Source organism: Sciurus vulgaris, assembly GCF_902686455.1.
Source record: "Sciurus vulgaris genome assembly, chromosome: 12".
In the NCBI taxonomy this organism is placed as follows: Eukaryota; Metazoa; Chordata; class Mammalia; order Rodentia; family Sciuridae; genus Sciurus; species Sciurus vulgaris.
The window spans coordinates 62,590,754-62,613,950 of NC_136473.1; the positions used below are offsets into that span (position 1 = coordinate 62,590,754).

The following is a 23,197-nucleotide window of genomic DNA, read 5'->3' on the forward strand; positions in this document are numbered from 1 at the left end:
CAAAGTAAATTTTAATATTTTAATCTCAATAAAATAGTTATCACTTTCCTCTAATTATTTCATGTGTGTCTTTATGTCTGATAATTTTAGAATGAGAAAACATCTCACATTAATTCCATATTATGTTAATGGATATAAACTGAGAAAATTTAGTCACATAAGGAAGTAGATGGCTTTGAATGGAATTTAGTTAAATTATATGGTGTATTTAAAATGATTAGAACATTCTATAATTTTGATAACAGAATTGGGAATCACTTGACTTGAAAAAGTAAATGTTAGAATCATTCAGTTTTCAGTATGTGTTGAAATTTCCTTCATGTAATGTGTAATAATTTTGATCGTGAAGTCTTGACTATAGGCACAGTGCTCTAGGAGATAAATTTTAGAAAAGAATATACAGGTAAGTAGAAGATCTGCAAATTAATTGTTTTAAGAGATTCTTTGCATGGTCCCTGTTGATCTGTGTCTACTTGCAGGGTTAAGGGTACCAGCTGAAAGACTGCTGGCCTACAGGGGTCTGGTAGGAAGAAAAGCATAGCTAGCAGTGTAACCAGTCACTCATATAATGAGGTTGTTAACTAAGACATAAATGGTAATGTCTGCAGATGTTGTAATTTCATTTGCACTTAATATCATTGTGTTACTAGGAGCTTGGCCCTTAAAAAAATAAAAGCCCAGCCAGATGATGTGGCACATGCCTATATTTCCAGATACTTTGGAAGCTGAGGCAGGAGGATGGCAAGTTTGAGATTCAGCCTGGGCAACTAATTTAGCAAGACCTTGTCTTTAAAAAAAAAAAAAAAAAAAAAATACTGAGCAGGTAGCTCAGCAGTGGTAGAACCCCCCTGGATTCAATCCCCCAGTACTGTAAAAATAAGCAAGTCTGTTTGGAATTTTCGGAACATTGGTAGATAATAAAGACTATGCTTGCATAGGGTGTCTCAGGTGATTTCTACCCATTCTACCCATACCACAGACTGTACTTTTGGGATCTTGAGAGATTCTCCCAAAGTGCCTAATGCCAAGATGAAAGGATGAGTGAATGAGATTCAAAGGATCTGGTGATTCTAGTAGCCCAAGAATGTAATTTAGATTTTTAGTAATATGCTAAAAAACAGTATAGTGCGGAAGAGTTTGTTTCAAGTGAAGTTGGCTTTGATACTTGGGGATGGGCTGAACAAGTAATACCTACTGTTCCTACTTGTTAAAATTTGCTTATCAGAAATTAAGTTTTTGAAATGGTTGAATTGGAGTCGCTGGGTAAAGATCCTTGTCCTTTACCTTTTTAGTGACTGGAGGGAAAAAGAAGAAGGATTTTGCTCAGACAACAAGTGCTTGTTTAAATTTTATCCAAGAAGCTCTGCTGAAGCACCAGTGGCAGCAAGCTGCAGAATACATGCACAGCTATTTGCAGATCTTGGAAGATTCAGACAGCTACAAAAGGCAGGCTGCACCTGAGGTAAACAAAGTGTGAGTCTGCTGAAATAAATAGCAAATTCCTGAAAGATTTTGCCTCCAGCTCCACTCACAGCAGTTTTAGGAGGATTTTGAACTGACTTTACTAAGAGCTACTAAAAGTAATGTCGGGTGCAGAGTTTGTATCAAGACACTTTATACACACTGCTTTTGCCTATTACTATCTTAAAGGAGACTAAAATAGTCTGAGCCTTGCATTCTCAAATTTTACAGGTTTCTCATTCATTCCCATGATTCCTTCTTTCCTCTTGTTTTTTGCCCCTCTGTATCAGATGTTTTTCATCATAATAAAGTCATTTTAATCCCCACTTCCTCCACAGGTTGTGCACCTGTTTTCTACTCTTTCATTCAGCAAAACTTAAAAAAGTTTTTTTTTTTTTTGTCCAACCAGAGCAATCTTTTTGTCGGTTTTTTAAATTTTAACAGCTTTATGAAGATATTAGCACACCATACAATTCACTGACTTATACAATTTAATATTTTAAATATTTTCAGAGTTGTGCAAACATTAATCACAATCTAAATTTAGGACATTTTCATCCTTCACAAAAAGAAACCCTGTACTCATTTGCAGTCTTTCCTCATTGCTTCTCCACTGACTCCTAGCACCTGGAAGCTGCTAATCAGCTCTTTTCTATGCTGGATATTTCATATAAATGGAATCCTATAATGTATAATCTTTTGTGAATGGTTTCTTTTACTTAGTATAATGTTTTCAGGGTTTATTTATGTTGTTGCAAAAGTATTAGTGCTTTTTCCTTTTTATTGGCAAATATTCTTTTATATGTATACACCACATTTTATATATCCTTTTATCAGTTCATTACATGTTTGGGTTGTTTCTACTTTTTGGTTATTGTGAATAATGCTTCTATAAACATTCATGTACAAGTTTATATGTGGATGTTTCTTTTGATTTTTTTTTTTTTGTCACATACCTAGTATTAGAATTTTAGATCATGTACTACTGTATTTCACTTCTCAAAAGGCTGACAGACTGTTTTCTAAAGTGACTACACCATTATATATTTCCACCAGTAATATTTGAGGGTTCCAGTTTCTCTATATCCTTGCCTTGTTGTTTCTTTTTGATCTTAGCCATCTAACGGTTTTAAAGTGGTATCTTATCATGGTTATGCTTTTCATTTTCCTAATGACTAATGGTGCAGAGTGAACTTTTTAAAACATTAAATCCTCATTCACTGCTCTGCTGAAAATGCTGTAATCAGGGTTCCTGTGTGATGTGCTCACCGATTCCCATTTGATCTTTTTTTAAATTTCATCTCCTGTAATTCTCTCACTTGTTCTTTCTTTTCCAGCCTCACTGGCCTTGCTCTTATTAGAATGAGCCTCATTGTCTTTGACTTATTATTATTTTTTTTTGGAAAGGTCTTTCTTCGGCTATCACTGTTTGCCCTTCCATCAGACCCCTTTTCTGTGAGGTCTACCTTTATTATTTAAAATTACAATAGCATTTCTCACTTCCTTATCCCTACATTTGTACTGGCACTCCTGATCTCCATGCCCTTCTCCATTCTTGTAACATTTTCCAATATAATTATTATGTTTCTTGTTTATTGTGTGTCTCTCCACATCAAATGTACATTTCTGAGGGCAGGATAAAATAGCACCTGGCATGTAATGCTAAATTTGTTGGGTAAAAGGCCGTTTATCCACAACTAACTTCACTTGACTCTCAGGTGCTTTTACTAATACAGTAACCAGTACATCAATTAGATGTCCAATGGAGCCAAAAACAAAAGTACCAAATATATATGTGCTGCTTGGGGTGTGTATGTGTGTGTGTGTGTAAATAAAATATAACTATTGACAAGTTTTAACTTTGGGACTAAAGTTACATCAATCTGTGAATCATTAGTAATGATTTACATTACAGAGGGGCATTATAACCTCTGTTTTGTCCAGATTTTGTTTTGTAAAATGAAGAAATTAAATGGGTGGCTTCCAGATACTTGTTTTGCTCTGTTTGAACCACCTAGGGCTTGTCTTGAAAATACAGATTCTGTCAGGCACCATGGTGCACACCTGTAATCCCAGCAACTCAAGGCTGAGACAGGAGGATTGCAAGTTCAAGACCAACCTCAGCAATTTAGTGAAACCCTGTCTCAAAATAAAAAGGTCTGGGGACTTAACTCAGTGGTTAAGTGCCTCTGGGTTAGATCCCCAGTATTCCCTCAAAAAATCCCAAATAATACAGATTCTTCCACTTGAATACTTAGAAAATGTATGTATTTATATTTATTTATTTATTTTTGGTACCCCCACATCCCACCCTTGGGGGGCACTTAATCACTGAGCCATATCCCCAGCCATCTATTCGTTTTATTTATTTATGTATTTATTTTTTATGAGATGCTAAGGATTGAACCCAGTGACATGTGCTAGGCAGGCGCTCTATCACTTGAGCTACAATCCAGCCCCATTTTTTTTGTTTTATTTTGAGGCAAGCTCTTGCTAAGTCGCTTAGGGCCTTGCTAAATTTTTGAGGCTGGCTTTGAACTCACAATTCTGCCTCAGCCTCCTGAGCTTGGCTTAGAATATTTAGTTTTAGTAGGTGCCCCAGGTAATTCTTATGACTGGGTTTAAGAACAACTACAGATAATGGATAATCTTGAAGTTTTATGTTTTTGTTTTGGTGCTGCTGGGGATGGAACTTACTACCTTCCTTGCTAGGCAACACTTTAACACTTCATTACACCCCAGCCCTGTGCAAGTTTTTTAAAGCTCCCCAATGCTATTTTTGGTATTCTATACATGAAGTCTTTATATTTTTTTCGAATTGGGAAAATGAAGATATTATACCGAACAATCAGTGTGTGCTGTCTAGAAACAATTGACTTTGAGGTTAATTTTAAAGTTAATATTATTGAAGTACTTTAAATTGGGGTAATAGAAATAGACATCTGCTCCCAAAAAAAAGAACCCCAAGTTTCTTCACCAAGCTTGGTGATCTGAGGAGAAAATATTTTTAATTAAAATTTGTTCATATTTGATATGAACAAATTCTTAAATTTGTGTTGTAAATAGTAGAATAAATATACTCAATATTGATAGAATCTTAGGAAACATGGCTATTGTCCTCACTTTGCTGAGAATAAAAATGAGGTTGAGACCAGTTAAGGAGCCAGTATTACCACAATCCTGTTTTCTGACTTATTCTTCCTATACTAATTAAAAGCTTTATATTTAATGTGTATCTTAACTGCCTCTTCCTCTTTTAGACTACTAACCTAAAAATGACACTATTATACTTACCTAGAATTTAAAAATTAATATAAACAATTGAGATGATTTTATCACATAAGATCTAACATTAGTTTTACTGAGTAAAGTATAACATTGACAATTGTGATATCTAGGGAAAGTAATTTTAGATTTTTTTACATGTAATCAGAAAAACAAAACTTATAGGGGAAAAATAGGATAAAGACAGGGTTGAATTTTACATTTTGGTAGTAATTTTTGCTTTGACAGGTTATTTGGAGGCTTGGAAGTGAAATTCTCTTTTATCACCCCAAAAGCAATGTGGAGACTTTCAGTACCTTTGCTGATCGGATGAAAAATATTGGCGTCCTGAATTATTTGAAGGTAAGAATGTAGGCTTCGTGGAGTTATTTTCAGTGTTCATTTTGCTTTCTGAATTGTTTGTGTAAGTGTAAACAATAATGAAGGAAGGGTAAGATAGTGGGATAAATAAGAGAAACGAAAGAAAGCAATGTTGTGCCAGCCATTCCTTAGTTTCTGGTCACCTTCCATGTTGTCTGATGGAAAACACCTCCTCTTTACTCATCTCTGGCTGCCAAAACCAATCCTTCAGGTGTTGAGTTGTGCTTCATAGTTATGACGGGCCAAATTCTAATGTTTGCCCAAGTTATTTGTGCTGACTTGGTGTTTTTGGAAAAAGCAAAACAAGTGGGGAATTTGAATATGTAAAAATGTTTTAATACCTATTTGGGTGAACCTTCTCCAAATTTTTATATCTTTTACTAAAAGTATTATCAAAAGAACTGAGACATTTCCAAGATTATCTTTTTTTTTTTTTTAACTAAAAACACTTTTTCAAAATTTTATAATTTTTAATTGTTTTTTCAAGACCGTAAGGTATTTATATTGGAACACAGCCATACATATTCATTTCCATATTGTCAATAGCTGTTTTTTAATGAAAATGAGTAATTGCGAAGAGACCATGTGGCCTGCAAAACCTAAAATATTTACTTTCTAGCCAGTTTTAAATTTTGTTTTGTTTTTACTTTTTCCAAAATTTTAAATTGTGATTTTATATAATGAAACATGCTATCTTAACCATTTTAAGTATATAGTTCAGTAGTATTAACTATATTCACAGTGTTGTACACTATCACCACTATTTCTGAAATGTTTCCATTACTCGAAACAGAAGCTTTATATTTATTAAGCAATAACTCCCATTTTCTCCTCCTCCCATGCCACTGACAGACTCTAGTCTGTCTTCTTTTTTTATAGATGTTTTATGTAAGTGAAATCATACACTTCTCTTTCCATTGAAATTGATGTTATTCTTCAACACTACTTGTTAAGATGTTTTCTTTTGAGCTGAATGACATGTTTAAAATAGTTATATTATTGTCTACTGTAGCCCAAACTAGGAATTAATAGTATGCAAAAATTATGTTCCATTTAATCCTTAACCACACCCTTCTGAAGGGTTAAGAATTGTTTTTTGGGCTGAGGAGATAGCTTAGTTGGTAGAGTGTTTGCCTTGTAAGCACAAGGCCCTGGGTTCAATCCCCAGTACCACAAAAAAAAAAAAAAAAAAAAAAAAAAAAAAAAAAAAAGAATTGTGTTATTATAACAGGTGAGATTTACAAAGGACTAAATAAGTTATTCAGATTTATTTAGCATTTAAGTGGCATATGAACCAGGACACTGTTTTCAAAACTCCTTTTTTTTTTTTTTTAACTATTATACTGTCTTCTCTTTGTAAGTTTACATAATTTAGCTCTAATTTATGTAGTGTTGTTTCATGTGTCTTTTTAATTTGTTAGGTTGAAGGCATTGGTGACAGGGACAGTATTATATCTTTTGTATTCTATCAAGGACTGAGTCCATCATGTTTTTACCATACTTTTTGACTAATGATTATCTTAATGACTTCAACGACAGTGGACTTTTTCTTATTTCTGGTACAGATCTCCTTACAACATGCATTGTACCTTCTGCATCATGGATTGCTTGAGGATGCAAACAGAAATCTAAGTCAGGCAGAGACATGGAGATATGGTGAAAAATCATCTTCCCAGGAAATATTAATCAATCTTGTTCAGGCCTACAAAGGGCTTTTGCAGTATTATACATGGTCTAAAAAGAAAACGGAATTGTCAAAGCTTGGTGAGTGAATATGAATAAACTTTTTTCTTATGGTGAAGAGACTCAAGGACAGAAGGGATCTTAAGGAGTAATCTAGTAATCTACCTATTTACTTCATTCAGATAAATTCTTGATCATCCTTTATGATATTTCTGCTTTATCAAAAAACTTTTCAATCATAAATTAGGTGATTCATTGTTAAACTCATGACCATTTTAGTGATTTTTTTTTTTTTTTGTCAAAGGTAAATAACTGGGTATCATTGGTGAAAACATATTTTATGCAGTAGGTTAAAGAGCTAAGCTCCATTGCAATTTGTATAGAGGTAATTCAGTATCTTAAATAGAAAAGAGGGGGATGACAGTGTCTTGAGTAAGAGAAGTGAAGAATTATAAAGAAGGGGAGGTAGGCCATGTGAAACCCATTTGGATTTCCTAACTGTGGAAGTGAGGTATCTACTTTCCCACAGAGTTTGGGAGTCAGGGACCCTGTCTTCAAGAGTGTTGGCTAGTCTGGGGTTGTAGCTCAATGATAGAGCGCTTGCCTAACATGTGTGAGGCACTGGGATCTATTCTCAGCACCACACAAAAAAATAAAACGAAGGTATTGTGTCCATTTACAACTTAAAAAAAAATAAATCAAGAGTGTTGGCTAGAACAAACTAAATTCTTTTGACAGCCTTGAGTTTTCTCAGGCATTCCTTTTAAAGATCCCTAAAGTCATCCTAGGGATATAGCCTTGAGTTAGAGATTAAGTGTTGATCTTCAAGTGTTTATACGTAGGCCATGATTGGGGATAGTCCAGAAGAGGGCTTAGGCTTAGAGGAGCCATTTGGAGTTTGCTCTAGGAGAGAGTTTTTGAATTTGTAAGAAAGGTTATAAATTTTCTTTGGCAACCATTACCACATGTAATAAACCCTCTTCTTCTTGTGTGTTTAGAGTGGAGTTTAGTTTGTTCCTTGTTATCGATCCCCAGAATAATGTTTAAAGAATAGAGCAAGGTAAAAAGTCATCCCTGTACAAAGGTTATAATGAAGTTTTCTTGATTTACAGACCATACCAAAAATTGAGCACTTAGAACTCAAACTGAGTTCCCTTTCTCTTAGCCTTTGGTGATATTATCCTCTCCTACTCCCAGATTTATATTCTTTGGAGCTATATGATTATCTGCACTTTTCTGTCCCTTGTGTAGTTTTCCTCCTTAGCTTTTCAAGAATTAAGTCTTTTCTGTTTTCACATCCTTCATCTCAATTGTAGTCCTGGTATTTATCACCTTTTATGTGATGAACACTATTTCCTTATTATTCTTATGTAGTAAGTAATATTTCCTTTGTCCCTAGGCACATAGATCTCAATTCTCTTTTTTCTTATGTTACCTCCTTTTGTCTCCCAAGGTGCTTCTGAAAGGCTGTTGTGTTGATCTTGTGAGGTCTTTGCAGTTTCCTCATCTGTAATACCCTCTGCCCTTCAAGATTCATTGAACCCTGCCCCAGCACCTGATTTATAATACCTTAAACCTTCTGTATCAGCTGCCTGTTCAGCCTGTATCATTTGGCTTTTCATTTCTTGCTTTTTAATTAATCTAAGTTTTTCCAGGTATACTTTATGCTGTGTCTTCTCATTTAGACTAAGCCACCTTTTGATGTCACGTTTGTCCTTTCTTTCAACTTTGCTATCATTTCTGATATAATTTTCTTTTTTCCTTTCTTTTAACTTTGCTTTTATTTCTGGTATAATTTTCTTTTTAAAAAGGCTTATTGATATTAATTGATTAGGTGAGTTTTAAAGGCACTATTTACTTTTCTTGTTACACATGATAGGAAGAACTTAAGCAAATATTTGACTAAAGCAATTGGAAAATGACATTTAGACTCACTCCCATGGATAGATTCAGTACTTTTGGGCAGCTGATATTTTGTTCTCTAGCAACAAGAGGTAAAGATGAGATACTATATGGAGCTTTTAATATGATCTTTAAACTCAAATGTCTGTTTAATGAGACAAAAAGATGGGACTAGTTCTTCATAACCAAACTCATAAGAACTTAACATGTGAACTTGTGCCTAGAATTTTTCCTTGCTGCTCTGACTGTTGTGTTTGATGTATTTGGTGAATGAAATCTCTTCACACCCAGTTTATATTTAGGGATCTGACTTTATTTTTTTCCTTAAAATTTTTTTTCAGTATCATTTCTTACCTACTTTCTTTGTCATCTCATTTCTAAGTGCATATTGGTCCACTTGGAAAAGAATATCAATGCCTATTTTTGTTTTGTGGTGTTATGTTGTGCTTCTACTACTTGTTGCTGTTTAAACCTTAAGATTACAAAATATAATATAGGCAGGAAAAGTATATGAAATAAATGAGTGACGTAATGCATAAGTTTAAAGTTGCCATCCATCTAACTACTACCCAGATTAAGGAGCACAGCATTGCTGTCACCATAATCTAAAAGTTTCCCATGTGTGCTTTCCTGATCATACTTCATCCTGCTCTGTATCAAGAAAATCACTGTAAGGACTTGGAGGGTTCTCATTCTCTTGCTTTTCTTTATGTTCTACCCACTTGGGTATGCATCTGTAAACAATGTAATTTAGTTTTGCTTATATATGTATTTCTTGCCTATATATAAATTTTTACTGTGTATATGTTTTGGGCCTTGCATATTTTATTCAGCGTTGATTTTTAAGACACTTTTATATTGTTGAATGTAACTCTAGTTTATTTTTACTGCTATAAAACGTTATTCACACTAATTATTCCTTCTGTTGTTGATGGCCCTTAGAGTATTATAGTTTTGGGGTATCACAAATGTTACTTTGAAATTAACCCCTTTTGATTTCTGCATCACAGGTACACATAAGCATGCTTTAATAGAAGTAGAGTTGTCATAGAGTATATGCATCTTCAGCTTCAGAATTACTCAACATTTTGTTACTATAATGAAATACCTGAGGAAGCTAACTTTACAAAGAGAAAAGGTTTATTTAGTTCACAGTTTTGGAGACTTGGTATCCAAGATTGGGTGGCCCTGCTGCAGGTAGGAGCAAGTAGTCACTTCTCCAATATGAGTGCCAAGGAAAGAGGGTGGAGCCAGGCTTGTTTCTGTTCTAACAGTCCTCTTGCTGGAACACAAAAGGGTACATGAGAATTAGCTCATGCCTCCTATGACATGAGTACCTCTCTCTAGGCCCCATCTCCCACTGTTTCCATCTCCCAACAGTACCACACCAGAGCCCAAACCAGTAATCATAGTGTATCTTTGGGGAACAAAAACCATAGCAATATATAATGTACTAAACTCTTTCCAAAGTAGTACCAATTTATACTTCACAGGTAGTCTGATTAGGGTTTTCTTTTGCCAGTATTTTCCTCAACATTTGTTAATTTCAGAATTTTTATATCTGCCTGTTTATTGGGTATAATGGTCTCATTTAAAAAAAAAATAATAGCTTTATTGAAAATTGAGGTATATATCACATAAATATACCCTCTTAAAGCATATAATTTTTAGTAGTTTCACAGAGTTGCACTATCATGACCACAATCAATCTTGGAACATTTTCATCACCCCTAAAAAAAACCCCAAACCCTTCATTTCTTTGCAAGCCCCTAGCCAACCACTAATCTACTCTTTGTCTTTATAGAGATTTGTGTATTCTGGAAATTTCATACAAGTGGAACTATATATACAATATGTGGTCTCTGTCACTTAGCACAATGATTTTAAGGTTGCAAGTAACTGTACTTCCATTCCTTTTTGTTGTTGATTAACATACCTTTGTATGAGATACCACATTTATTCCATATTTGTCAATTGATAGACATTTGGGTGGTTTCCACTTTTTGGTTTAGGTTGTTTTGAATAATGTTACTGTGAATATTCATGTACAAATTTTATTTTTCTTGAATATGTTCCTATTCAAGAAATATGCTCCTATTCAGTAAGAGTGAAATTACTGGGTTATATAACTATGTTTAACCTTTTGAAGGAGCACTGGATTGTTTTCCAAAGTAGCTGCACCATTTAAAATTCCCACCATTAGGTATGTAAGGGTAGTAACCCATATAACCTCACCAGCACTTGTCATTATCTTTTTCATTGTAGCCATTCTTGTGGGTGTGAAATGGTATCTCATGGTTTTGATTTGCATTTCTATAGGAAATAATTATGCTGAGCTCTTTTTGTATGTCCATGGGCCATTTGTATGTTTTGGAGAAATTTATGTTTATGTCTTTTGCATATACTTTGATTGGATCACTTTTTTTTTTTTTTCCCCCTAAGTTTTTGGGTCATGAGTTCTTTATTGATTTGTTTAGATCAATAGATCTTTATTTATATATTTCTAGGAATGCAACCTTGCATTCCTAGAATAGATCCCACTTGAGCATGATGCATTATTCTTTTTATATGTGACTCAGTTTACTATCATCTTGTTGAGGAGCTTTGCATCTATGTTCATAAAAGATCTCTAGTTTTCTTGTGTTATCTTTGTCTGCTTTTGGTATTAAGATGACAACTCGTCTCATAGAATAAGTTTGGGGTGTTTCCTTATTTTTGAAGAATTAGTATATTTCTTAAAATGTTTGTTAGAGTTTGGTAAGCCATCAGGACCTGAAATTTTCTTGAGGATTTTCTGAGTATTAATAGAAGTTCTTAATACCAAATGTCTGTCTGTGTGTGTGTGTCTGTCTGTCTCTCTCTCTCTCTCTCTCTCTCTCTCTCTCTCTCTTTGTGATGTTGGGGATTGAACCTGCAGCCTTCCCCAAATGATTTTTAAAAATCTTTTATCTTTGCACAGATGAGGATGATTATGCATACAGCACAGCAACCCAAAATATGCTCAGTGAGAGCTGGAAGACATCTGTAAATATTTGTGCATTGATTAAAACTCCTGGAGTTTGGGACCCTTTTGTGAAAAGTTATGTAGAGGTAAGTAGACTTTCATAAAATTGTATTAATTTCATTTTTGTCCTAAGCCTGTGCAAAGATTGCATGCCTAATTATCTTTATTGATCAGAAGGATATTTAATAGAGAAAATTGTAAATCTAACTAAATAAATAGAAAAAACAAAAATAATATGGTATATTTCTGTTTTGGTCTAAATAATTTACTTATTAATATGCTGTTAATGTTACTCTTTTTTATTTTCATCACTGGATAAGTTGTCATAGTCAAATATCTACAATAAATAACAATATAGTTTTAAGTGTCCATTTTGTATTATTCTTATTGAGCTTAAAAGGAAAACTGAAAGATCTTTTATGATTTGGTAGGATATAGAAAGTAAGTGAACAAAAATCTGAAACTAGGTCACAATATATGGAATGAAGAATAATGACTTTTAGAAAGTTTATGAAGATACTCCATTATCTCAGAGTCATTGTAAAAAGGCCATTTGTGGGCAGTGGTTGTAGCTCAGTAATAGAGTGCTTGCCTAGCACATGTGAGGCACTTAGTTTAATCCTTAGCACCACATTGTTTAAAAAAGTAAATAAAAAAAGGTAGTGCGTGTACAACTAAAAATAATTTAAAAAACCATTTGCCAGAGGGCTATGGTACTAAACACTAGAAGTTAAATCTTCCAAATAAATTGCTCTTTGAATTTTTGAGTAACAAAGTGGTAATTATTATAATCGCCAGAACCATATCCTAGTTAATCTATGAAATACTGTGTAAGATAGAGACAAAATGGAAGGAGCTATAATAGTCATGCACTCTTTTGTAATTGAAGTTATATATGGGGCACTGAGGTTAGTTGGCATCATATTTTACATTAATATTCTCACTCTGAGGACATTAATTTCTTATAAGAACAGTTTTTATGTTGAAATTACTGTATTTTTTCAGTAGCAATAGCATAAGGAAAAGTGAGAACCCATGTAGGCCTCTGTTTTTGTTTTAATTGTTGATGAACATTTATTTATTAGTAAGCAGTGCTGAGAATTGAACCCAGTGCTCACACACGCTAGGCAAATGCTCTACCCCTGAGCCAGAATCCCAGCCCATAGGCCTCTGCTTTAAAGTGATTTTTTTCATAGATGTTGTAACATATGCTAGTGGAAGCAAAAATTATTATTGTTCCTTATATAGTACTATTTGTCAGTTTTGTACTCCTTAGTAAAGATGTGTGATTCAACTACGATATTATGACTTACTTTATATAGATGCTGGAATTCTGTGGTGATCAAGATGAGGCCCGAAAGATACTCACTAATTATGCATATGATGAAAAGTTCCCATCAAATCCGAATGCCCATATATACTTATACAATTTTCTAAAGAGAGAAAAGGCACCTAGAGCGAAACTGTTAAACGTCCTTAAGGTATAGATTTTTTATTTCAGTATTTGAACAGTATTGGAGATTTACATTCAGACATTTCTTAGGTTATTGTTTTCCAACTTTTTGTACTATAACACTCATAGAAAATGACATTGTATGAATGGTATGCTGAGGTAAACAGAGAAAACTGCTCCATCTGCAGGCTTCTAGGAAGATACCCTACTTTACTGAGAAGAGAGGATCAGTGCTTTAGAAACCCTTTGCCACTCTGGTTGGAGAATTCTGTATTTTTTTTTTTAATCAGTGATTGAAATTTAACTTACATATAGTAAGTGCACTTATTTTAGGTGTATGCTTGGATATGTTTTAACGTATATCCATGTCACTTTCATGATATAAAGCGTTGCTGTTACTTCCAAAGGTTCTTCAATTCAAAACCCATCTACCCACATATTCCTGCCTCCAGTCACTCACTGCTCTGCTTTTTGAAACCATGGATTAATTTTACCTTTTGTGGATTTTCATTTGAATATAATCTTACAGTTTTATACCTTTTTTTTTTTTTTTTTTTTTTTTTCCCCGGTCTGGCTTCTCTTGCTCAGAGTTTCGTCATGTTAGTACTTCATTTTGCGGGGGGTGGTGTGGGTGAGAAGGTACCAGGGATTGAACTCAGGGGCACTCAACCACTGAGCCACATCCCCAGCCCTATTTTATATTTTATTTAGAGACAGGGTCTCACTGAGTTGCTTAACTTCTTGCCGTTGCTGAGACTGACTTTGAATTCAAAATCATCTTGTCTCAGCCTCCTGAGCTGCTGGGATTATAGTACCTGACAGTACTTCATTTGTGTATGATAGCTTTTTGAACATTTGGCTTTTTTTTTTTTTTTTTTTTTTTTTCTTCTGTTTTTGGGGATGTTCTAATTAGTTATACATGACAGTAGAATGCATTTTGACACATCATACATAAATGGAGTATAGCTTCTCATTTGTCTGGTTATACATGATGTAGAGTTATACAAGTCATGGAATCATACATACATATAAGGTAATGGTGTCTGATTCATTCTGTTATTCCTACTCCCATGCCCCCTCCCTTCCCTTCACTCCCCTCTGTCTAGTCCAAAATACCTCTATTCTCCCCCCACCCTTATTGTGAATTAGTATCCACATATCAGAGAAAAGTTTTAGTCTTTGGTTGTTTCAGATTGGTTTATTTCACTTAGCATAATATTCTCCAGTTCTATCCATTTACCGGCAAATGCTGTAATTTCATTCTTCTTTAAGGCTGAGTAATGTTCCATTGTGTACACATACCACAGTTTCTTTATCCATTCATCTGTAGAAGGGCACCTAGGTTGGTTCCATAGTTTGTTTATTGTGAATTGAGTTGCTATAAACATTTATGTGGCTGTGTCACTGTAGTATACTGATTTTAAGTCCTTTGGGTGAAAACTTAGGAGTGGGATGACTGGGTCAAATGGTGGTTCCATTCCAAGATTTCTGAGGAATCTCTGTACTGCTTTCCATAATGGTTGCACCATTATGCAGTCTCACCAGCAATGTATTTGAGTGTACCTTTTTCCCCACATCCTTGCCAACATTTATTGTTGCTTGTATTCTTGATGATTGCCATTCTGTCTGGAGTGAGATGGAATAGTATAGTTTTGATTTGCATTTCTCTAATTGCTAGAGATGTTGAACATTTTTTCATATATTTGTTGATTGATTGTATTTCTTCTTTTATGAATTATCAAACATTTGGCTTTTTGACTGTTATGAATAATGTTGCTAAGAACATTCATATATGTCTCTGTGTGCACATATATTTTCATTTTTCTTGGGTACTTACATCATTCCTGAGTAAGGAAAGGTATATCTTTAACTTCCTAAGAAACCACCCAACTGTTTTCTGAAGTGATTGTACCATTAACATTCCCACCATCTATGTGTGAAAGTTCCATTTCTCTACATCCTCTCCAACATTTGATATTGTAAATTTTGGGGGGTTATAGCCATTTTAGCTCTGTCTGCTTTACATTTATACCAGCAAAACATGCAGTTTCGGTTTTTCCACATTATTGCCAACTCTTACTTTTTTTCATTTTGATAGTAGCTATTCTAGTAGTATTGTATCCCAGTAGTAGTGTGGTATCTCGGTTTTGATTTATGTTTCCATAATGGATCGTGATGCTAGGGCATCTTTTTGTGACCATTTATTGTCTTTGTAGAAATGTCTGTTCCAAAAATTCAAGTCCTTTGCCCTTTTAAAATTGGATTATTTGGTTTTGAAGTATTGAATTGTAGGAATTTGTGTGTTGGGATTAAACCCTGGGCCTCAGGTATCCTAAGCAGGCTTTAAACTACACCCCCACCTGGTATAGTAGTCCTTTATATATTTAGTGGTTAGTTTTTAATCTATTTTAGCGGAGAAAGAAGAAAGGGTTTTTTTTTCAACCTAAATAGATGACTAACAGAAATTCTTATTAGTCTTCTTTTCAAAGTCAGTTAGTTTCAATTTTGTACTTTAGTTGTTCACCAAAATTGACATTAAATCTTAATATGTGGAAGTTACATTTGATAAAATTTTCAATAGGCTTTGTTTTACTAAACATAGTACTTTTAAAATTACTTTTTAAATTTTACTCTCCTAGATTTCCTTTTACCCATTTTACAACAAAATATTAAGGATAGTTAAAAGCAAGGCACTCAGGTTTGCCAATCACTGGATGGTATTTTTGAGAGGGTTTTTTTGAAATGTTACAGGTAATCGCTATGGTAAACATTTATTTTTAAGACATTATAGACTTAGGGAGAAATGCTGTTTTTCCTTTTGAGAAATCAAGTATTGAGCTCTAAGAGCTTAATAGTTGTGTTTAATAGCAGATTGGGTACAGCAAAAGAGAGGATTAATGTAATGCATAGAAAAAGCAGTCTAAAGCACAGAGAGCAAAAAGGGTGGAAGGTGCAGAAAAGATTGTATTTGGGTACTTGGTGAAAAGGTCTGATACCTGTAATTGGAGTCTTGGAGAAGACAGAACGTGGGACAAAAATAAATGATAATGGTAATAAAAACAATATTTGAAGAGCTAATGACTAAGAATAAACTGATGAAGAAATTTTATAGGTCTGGTGGTCTTTTATTGATCTGGGTAATGGTCACCTGGGTGTGTTAAACTTCATGAAAATTTATTGAATGTCACAGGACTTACAACTTTCTAGTACATAAATTTCAATAAAAAGTTAAAACTAAGTGAATTAAACCATATAAAAAATTCCATGAATGACAAAAATGTGATTTTGGTAGGAACCAAGTTTTAATAATATTCTCTGATATTGGTATGTTGAACTTCATTATTGCACTTGGTTGATTGACCTTTTACAAACTATTAAGAGAAGTTTAGCAAACTTTTTATATTTTTGGAAATTATTTCATTGTAAGTTCAAAGTACCCTGGAAAGTAGTTAGTGAATTTGTGTTCAGTATTATATGTGTTGAAATGAGAACTACTGTAAAATTTTGTTTTTGGCATATTCATAAAAGTAGTCCTTTTTTATTTTTGTTTTATATAATATGGTATATAAAGATATTATATTTAATCTGTATATAACAGTTTATAATCTGTGATCTGGCCTGATCAATATTTTCTGTGATTTCCCCCCCCCCCCCCCCCTCAGTCCTGGCTTCTGAAAATAAATTATTTTAAGTGCGGTAAATATCATACATGTGTGTAAGATGCAAATAAGAATTCTCCCCATCTGTTTCCTTCAATAATCCTGTTTATCATGTTAACAGGATTTTTTAAATTCTTTACAGAGAATACTTTCTATACCCAAATTAAAATTGGGTAAAAGCAAAGTATCTTTTAAATCCTTGATTAACTTACCAAGAACATATTTAACCAATGAGAACTTTATTTGAAATTAAGCTAAAATTTGAGAAATGTCTTTGTATAAATTACAAGAATTTCTTTTTTTTTTTTTTCAGATTTTGTATCAGATTGTACCCTCTCATAAACTGATGCTAGAATTCCATATGTTACTTAAAAAATCAGGTAAACAAGTTTTTGTTTTATGCCTCTTTGGACAGATAAGCTATAGTCAAAGAAATCAATCACCTATGGCCCAGTGGCCAAATCTTCCTCTTGCCTGTATTCATAAATCAAGTTCCATTAGAGCTTATTCATTTATGTATTTTCTGTGACTGCTTTTGCACTACAATGGCAGAACTGTGGTTGTAATAGAGACTTGTATAGCTAAAATATTTATTATCTGGCCCTTAACAGAAGTAGTTTGCCTACACCTGCTATAGAACATCAGTTACATATTGTAAAAAGAGAAATGGTTCAATTTATATAATTTCACTTTAATGCCTCCTGAGCTGTAGGATAGAAAAGAACATGCTTCTTAGAAGAAAATCAGTCCACTAATCCAAATCCGTGCAAGACTGCATCAGTCCTCTAGCTAAGGGGAATGTACCAAAGATGCCAAAATAGGGCAGGTACTTTAACCCATGTTCTCAGTAGTATATAAATCAATGCATATAACCAATATGGGGATCATACTCAACACTTTGACCTCATTAGCATGTTTGATATTATTAAGAGTTCTTCTAATTGGGGAATATGAGTGTAATGAAATGTTTTAAACCATTAACCAAACTAGATGGCTTATCATTCAGTTTTATCTGCTGTACATATCTTTTTAGCTTTATGCAGTTCTTCACTACCTTATGTAAACTTTAACTGTTATAATGTTGCAGAAAAAGAAGAACACCGTAAATTGGGGTTGGAAGTATTATTTGGAGTCTTGGACTTTGCTGGATGCACTAAGAACATAACTGCATGGAAATACTTGGCTAAATATTTGAGACAGCTCTTAATGGAGTAAGAAACCGCATTTATGGATCATCATAGATATTTCCCCCATGTTGCAGCTAATATCTATTGATTTTGAAAGTGTTATGCTTATATATTTGGATTTCTTCGGCTTTTTTCTTATGAGTGTGTCAGAAGCTAGAAAATACAAAATCACAAACTTAATATACAACCCTTCTCTCCAGATACTTTGTACTATCAAAATAAGTACTACATTTTGTAAGTCCATTGTGAGCTGGATATGTAAAACTACCTATTTGTACTTTGTGTCAGAATAAAGGATACTACAAAATTGCTTTATTTATATATCATACTCATTTTAATTGTATAGGGTATCTAGGGTAAGTGGAAACTTGTTTCAGATCTCAAAACTGACTTGACCCTGGAAAAAAGAGTAGATTATAAGTTGTTGGTGTGTATGTGTCCTAGTTTATTTGGATATTCTGTAACAGAATATCATAATTTGACTATTATATAAGAGAAATTTATTTTTACAAGTTCTGGAAGGTAGGAAGTCCAAAATGAAGGCACCAGCAGGTTCATTGTCTGATGAGTAACAGATCTCAGTTGATAAAGGGTGCCTTCTTCCTCTTTCTTTAGCTAAATTCAAATTATGATGTACATATTTGTCCCCATGAATGTTGTGGGAATGGGGTTGGGGAAAAGCATTTGGATCATAGCAGTGAGTGTGATTTATTGGCACACTCACTGTAAACTACTTTTATAAATATAAAGTACTCTTTAAACCCCTGCTAGGGCTTTTGAAAGTCAAGAAATGTAATGTTTGCCTTATAAATTTCTAGATATTTAGGTGCTAAATAAGTATTTACTCAAATTATTGATGAACATTTATCATCGCCTTGGTTCAGCTGTCAGATCCATGTATTCATGCTTTACAATAATGACATTTTAATTAATTTTTGGTAGCATATAATTTAATGTAAGGCTTAAAGTAACTTTTAAATAATTATAGTAGTATTCTTGTACCAGATACTGTGCAAGGAGCTTTATGTGAAACCTGCTCTACTACTGGACTAATTTAGTCCTAATAACAATTCCATGAAATAAGTATCATTTTTATCCTCAAGGAAATTGAGGCTCAGAGAGCTTAAGCAACTTGTTCAAGATCATATAGTAAATGGAAGATCTGAAATTTAAATCCAGGATTTTTACTTCAGAGTCTATGCTGTTAATCACTTTGCTGTAATGAACTGGCTCTTTAGTTAAGTGGAAATTACAATGTAGAGATCAAAGAGAAACAGAAAATATTTGCTTTTATGCTACTGATGATGTTAAGTCTGGAAACATCTTCCTTTAGCTAAATTCAAATTATGATGTACAGATTTGTCCCCATCACTGACCTTCCCTTTTGACATTTTTGTTTTTTAGGAATCATCTTGTGTGGGTTCAAGAAGAGTGGAACTCCAGGAAAAACTGGTGGCCAACTTTTCACTTCAGCTACTTTTGGGCAAAAAGTGATTGGAAGGAAGATACAGATTTGGCTTGTGAGAAAGCTTTTGTAGCTGGAATACTGTTAGGAAAAGGTATATTTTTGTTTTCTTTCAATTTTATCTTTTGGCTGGTTTTGAAATTACAAAATATGATCATTTATTCATTGTAGAGCTTATCTAGTGTGATCCCAAAGGATTCTGAATACTTGAGAAATAACTGTTGAATGAAAGAGTGGATCCTGAGTTGGGACCTGGTGATGTGCTTATAAGAATCCCCTTGGGTTAGAAACTGATTTCATGTTGTTGATTGTGATTATTTTTCATGCCCTGACTTGGGAGTTGTTGGGGGCATTAAGATATACCACGCAGATTGTTTCACAATCACTGTTTGGCTTTGCTGTATAGATTTACTGAGACCTTCCACTAACCAAGAATGTTCTTTCATGACCTCATTGTTCTTTAATAGGTCTATATTATATTTAGTTAAATGTTCCCGTAAGGAGAAAATGTTTTTGTCCCCTTAAGAGAAAGAATACTGACTGGGCTAGTGGTGCATGCCTGTAATTGCAGTGGCTTGGGAGAGTGAGACAGGTGGATCTTGAGTTCAAAGCCAGCCTTAGCAACAGTGAGCTACTCAGTAAGACCCTGTCTCTAAATAAAATATAAAATAGGGTTGGGGATGTTATTCAGTGGTCAAGTGCCCTGAATTCAATATTTACTACTCAAAAAACAAACAAACAAAAACCCCTCCTATTAACTTATCAGCTATTTCTCTTAAAAGGAAAGGTAAATTGATCTTTTCTTTATGGAATATTTTGGCCAATAAAACTCCTACGTGCTTTGTATCACTGAAATATTAAAGGTGTCCAGTACTAAAATGAAACTGCGACAGAATGTCCAGAAATGAAGAAAGTAAATCTTGACAATGACCACTAGTAAGGTATATTTGCTAGGGAGTTTAAAGTGTCCTAAAGAGATTCTTCAGTTCATTTTGGATTATGGTTTGTATTATTTTCAAATCTGTATCAGTAAATGTTTCAAATGGTTACTAAAATTAATTAAATACTAGTTTTGTGGGAAGAAAGGGATTAAGAAAGTAATTTTAAAGTGGCTTTTTAATGCATTGATGACAAGGAACATCAGTGTTATTTGGATTGTTATTTTCTTCTACTTTTTGAATATGGAGTCCAAAGATCAGGACGAACTTTCTCATTCTCACACTTGTCATTTGACTTAGGTCAAGCAATTAACCTTTGGAATTTTCCTCTGTGAAACAGACTTTGTAACATCAGACCATATTCATGTACAGGATTGTTGTAAATACCATGTGAATATCACATCAAAGTGCTTTATTGTACGAATATCAGGCATTGTTAAAATGGGCACATCTCTTCTATTTGGGTGTTAGTGTGCAGTGAGTGAATCTCTTCAAAAACTGAGCTATATTTTCTTGTTCTGGTTATCATCATTATACCATCATACTCAAAGTCTGCTTTTGCTTTGTGCTTAGAGCGGGGTATAGTAGCTTTCCTTCTTCCCATGCTGTATGAGAAGCAAAACAGGCCCCTTTCTCTGGAGGGACCTTTTCTTGTTGGAATTCAGCTATTTGGTTGCCTTGCTACTTCAGCTCTCAAATGTGTTTATAAAGAGGTGATATTTTGTAGTTTATTTACCTTTTTCTGTTTTTGCTAGGAAAGGAGAGAAGCTCTTTCTAGTTTTCTATGTAGGTGGGACCAGAAATCTGGACCTAAAATAGTTTGTGTTTACTAAAGTGGTATGATATGTTTTCTTTTTTTTTTTTTAATTTGTAATTTTTTTCATATTTTTGAAAGATTATTTGGAAACAATTTTATATTTATGGAAAAGTTACAAAGAAACTATACAGAGTTCCCACAAACCCTTCACTCACATTCCCTAATGTTAATATCTTACATATGCACAGTACTTTTTTCAAAACTAGGAAATTAACATTGGTACAATGTGATATGTTTTGAGACACATATTAGCACAAAAGTCTTAGCTACCTAGGAGGCTAAGGCAGGAGGATCACTTGAGTCCAGGAATTTCTTACTGTGATAGATCCACTTATGCTGATTTAGAAGCTAACTTTGAGAGGGAAGCAGTGCTAATTTGCTTTTGGAGAAGGTTCCTTTAATGTATGAATATACATAATATATAATGTGTATATCACTGTAGGATTTGGGGGAAGAGACGGGAAAAAGCTAAAATATATGTCTTAATTATAATGAATCAAAGATTTTTATGAAGTAATACATTTCATTTGTGGCAGCTTTTAGAATATGTGTAGGCTATACTGATATAGATAATACAAATAAGTCTGTTTTCATAATCATTAGTATGCCTAAGTTGAAGCAAAAATTTAAAAATACAGATGTTTACTTTAAAAATTTTGATGATAAATATTAAAACCTTTTGCTCTTTTTTTTTTAAGGTTGTAGGTATTTTCGATATATTTTAAAACAAGATCATCAAGTGTTACGGAAGAAAATTAAGCGAATGAAGAAATCAGTGAAAAAATACAGTATTGTAAATCCAAGAGTCTGATATTAAATTTTAGTTATTTCACAGTTGTAGCTACACAGTATAGCAGTAGATTGTTATTAAATGTACTTATTTGATAGTTTAAGAAGGTAGTTTATATGACTATAAAAAGTATTTTTGTATTTTTTTGTATTTCCTTTTACTGTAAGTTGTAACTAGAAAAATAATGCCACTGCCTTTGTTCCTTGTAAATATATATATATATATATATATACACACACACACACACACATACATACTTTCTTTTTTGGAATGTTAAATGGAACATTTTTTTATATTTTATGGAATATTTTTTCATTTCTTCTATAAATGAAAAAACATGTTTAATTAGAGAATGTAACTGTAGCAATTATTATTTGAAGATAACTTGCCTCTGGCTGTTATGTAATAAAATACAACTAGTGGTACAAAATAAATTTCTGTTCTTTCAGACTGTAAATTTACCCATGTTAGATTTACCACCATGAAAAAAATAGTGATGAGTTCTGTTGAGAAATTTTGGAAAGAGAGATGAATTTAGGAAATGACTTTTTTTTTTTTTTTCCTTTCAGTTATTAAGACATGGAAATTTAGGGTTGAGACTTTTTTTCTACCAGATAGAAAAAGACCTTCGACTACAGAGGAGTAATCTGGATCAGAGAGGTAGTGGGAACTGGCTGTTTCAGCTGGCACTGGCCTAATTTAAAAAGGCTGTTAGGTTTGTAATTGCCTGGCACAGCAATCTTAAGATGCTTTAGAACACACATGTCCTCTTGGCTTTCTTGGAAACTAGAATGCACCAGTAAGCAGTTGCCTGAAGGAGGAAACCTTACCAGTGAAATAGTAATCCAGCATCACACAGTAAGCCCAGTGGGACGGTTTTTTGAGAACACAAGCTGGGCTTGATAGCTTGTTGTGATGACTGAGTGTTAAAGTAAGTGCTTCAAAAATGTCTGCCTTTTATTCATTTCATGTTCAGATTTCATGTTCAGAACTAGTAATTGAGTTCTATGAAGGCTTACTAACTTTACAGTAAGCCTAACTTTAAAGCAGCTGCAAGAAAATTGGGGGATAAATTATGCTTTGACAATTTATATTTCAGTGTTATTTTGTACTTAGTAAAACCAGTTCTATCAATAAATATCCAACCTTACAATGTACTCATAAAACAAGTAGGTATTCCAACAGAGCCAGAG

The 23,197-nt window shown here is 33.6% G+C and overlaps 2 protein-coding genes across 5 annotated transcripts in view; both read left to right on the forward strand.

Annotated features, from left to right (window-relative positions):
- Nucleotides 1–23,197, forward strand: part of TAF1A (TATA-box binding protein associated factor, RNA polymerase I subunit A) — a 34,968-nt gene that overhangs the window by 3,839 nt on the left and 7,932 nt on the right. For 2 of the 4 annotated variants that reach the window (XM_079106796.1, XM_079106795.1), the window contains exons 3-11: nucleotides 1,293–1,462; nucleotides 4,975–5,088; nucleotides 6,672–6,870; nucleotides 11,651–11,781; nucleotides 13,018–13,176; nucleotides 17,121–17,187; nucleotides 17,895–18,018; nucleotides 19,399–19,553; nucleotides 21,913–22,230. In XM_079106796.1, the coding sequence (XP_078962922.1) occupies nucleotides 1,293–1,462; nucleotides 4,975–5,088; nucleotides 6,672–6,870; nucleotides 11,651–11,781; nucleotides 13,018–13,176; nucleotides 17,121–17,187; nucleotides 17,895–18,018; nucleotides 19,399–19,553; nucleotides 21,913–22,025 (1,232 nt within the window). In that variant the 3' untranslated portion in view covers nucleotides 22,026–22,230. Of the gene's footprint in view, nucleotides 1–1,292; nucleotides 1,463–4,974; nucleotides 5,089–6,671; nucleotides 6,871–11,650; nucleotides 11,782–13,017; nucleotides 13,177–17,120; nucleotides 17,188–17,894; nucleotides 18,019–19,398; nucleotides 19,554–21,912; nucleotides 22,231–23,197 lie in introns of those variants that run through there. The other 2 variants (XM_079106798.1, XM_079106797.1) reach the window with 2 other exon arrangements.
- Nucleotides 19,519–23,197, forward strand: part of HHIPL2 (HHIP like 2) — a 28,756-nt gene continuing 25,077 nt past the window's right edge. Inside the window, exon 1 of the mRNA XM_079106792.1 lies at nucleotides 19,519–19,553. The gene's annotated coding sequence lies outside the window, so the exon portion shown is untranslated. The remainder of the gene's footprint in view (nucleotides 19,554–23,197) is intronic.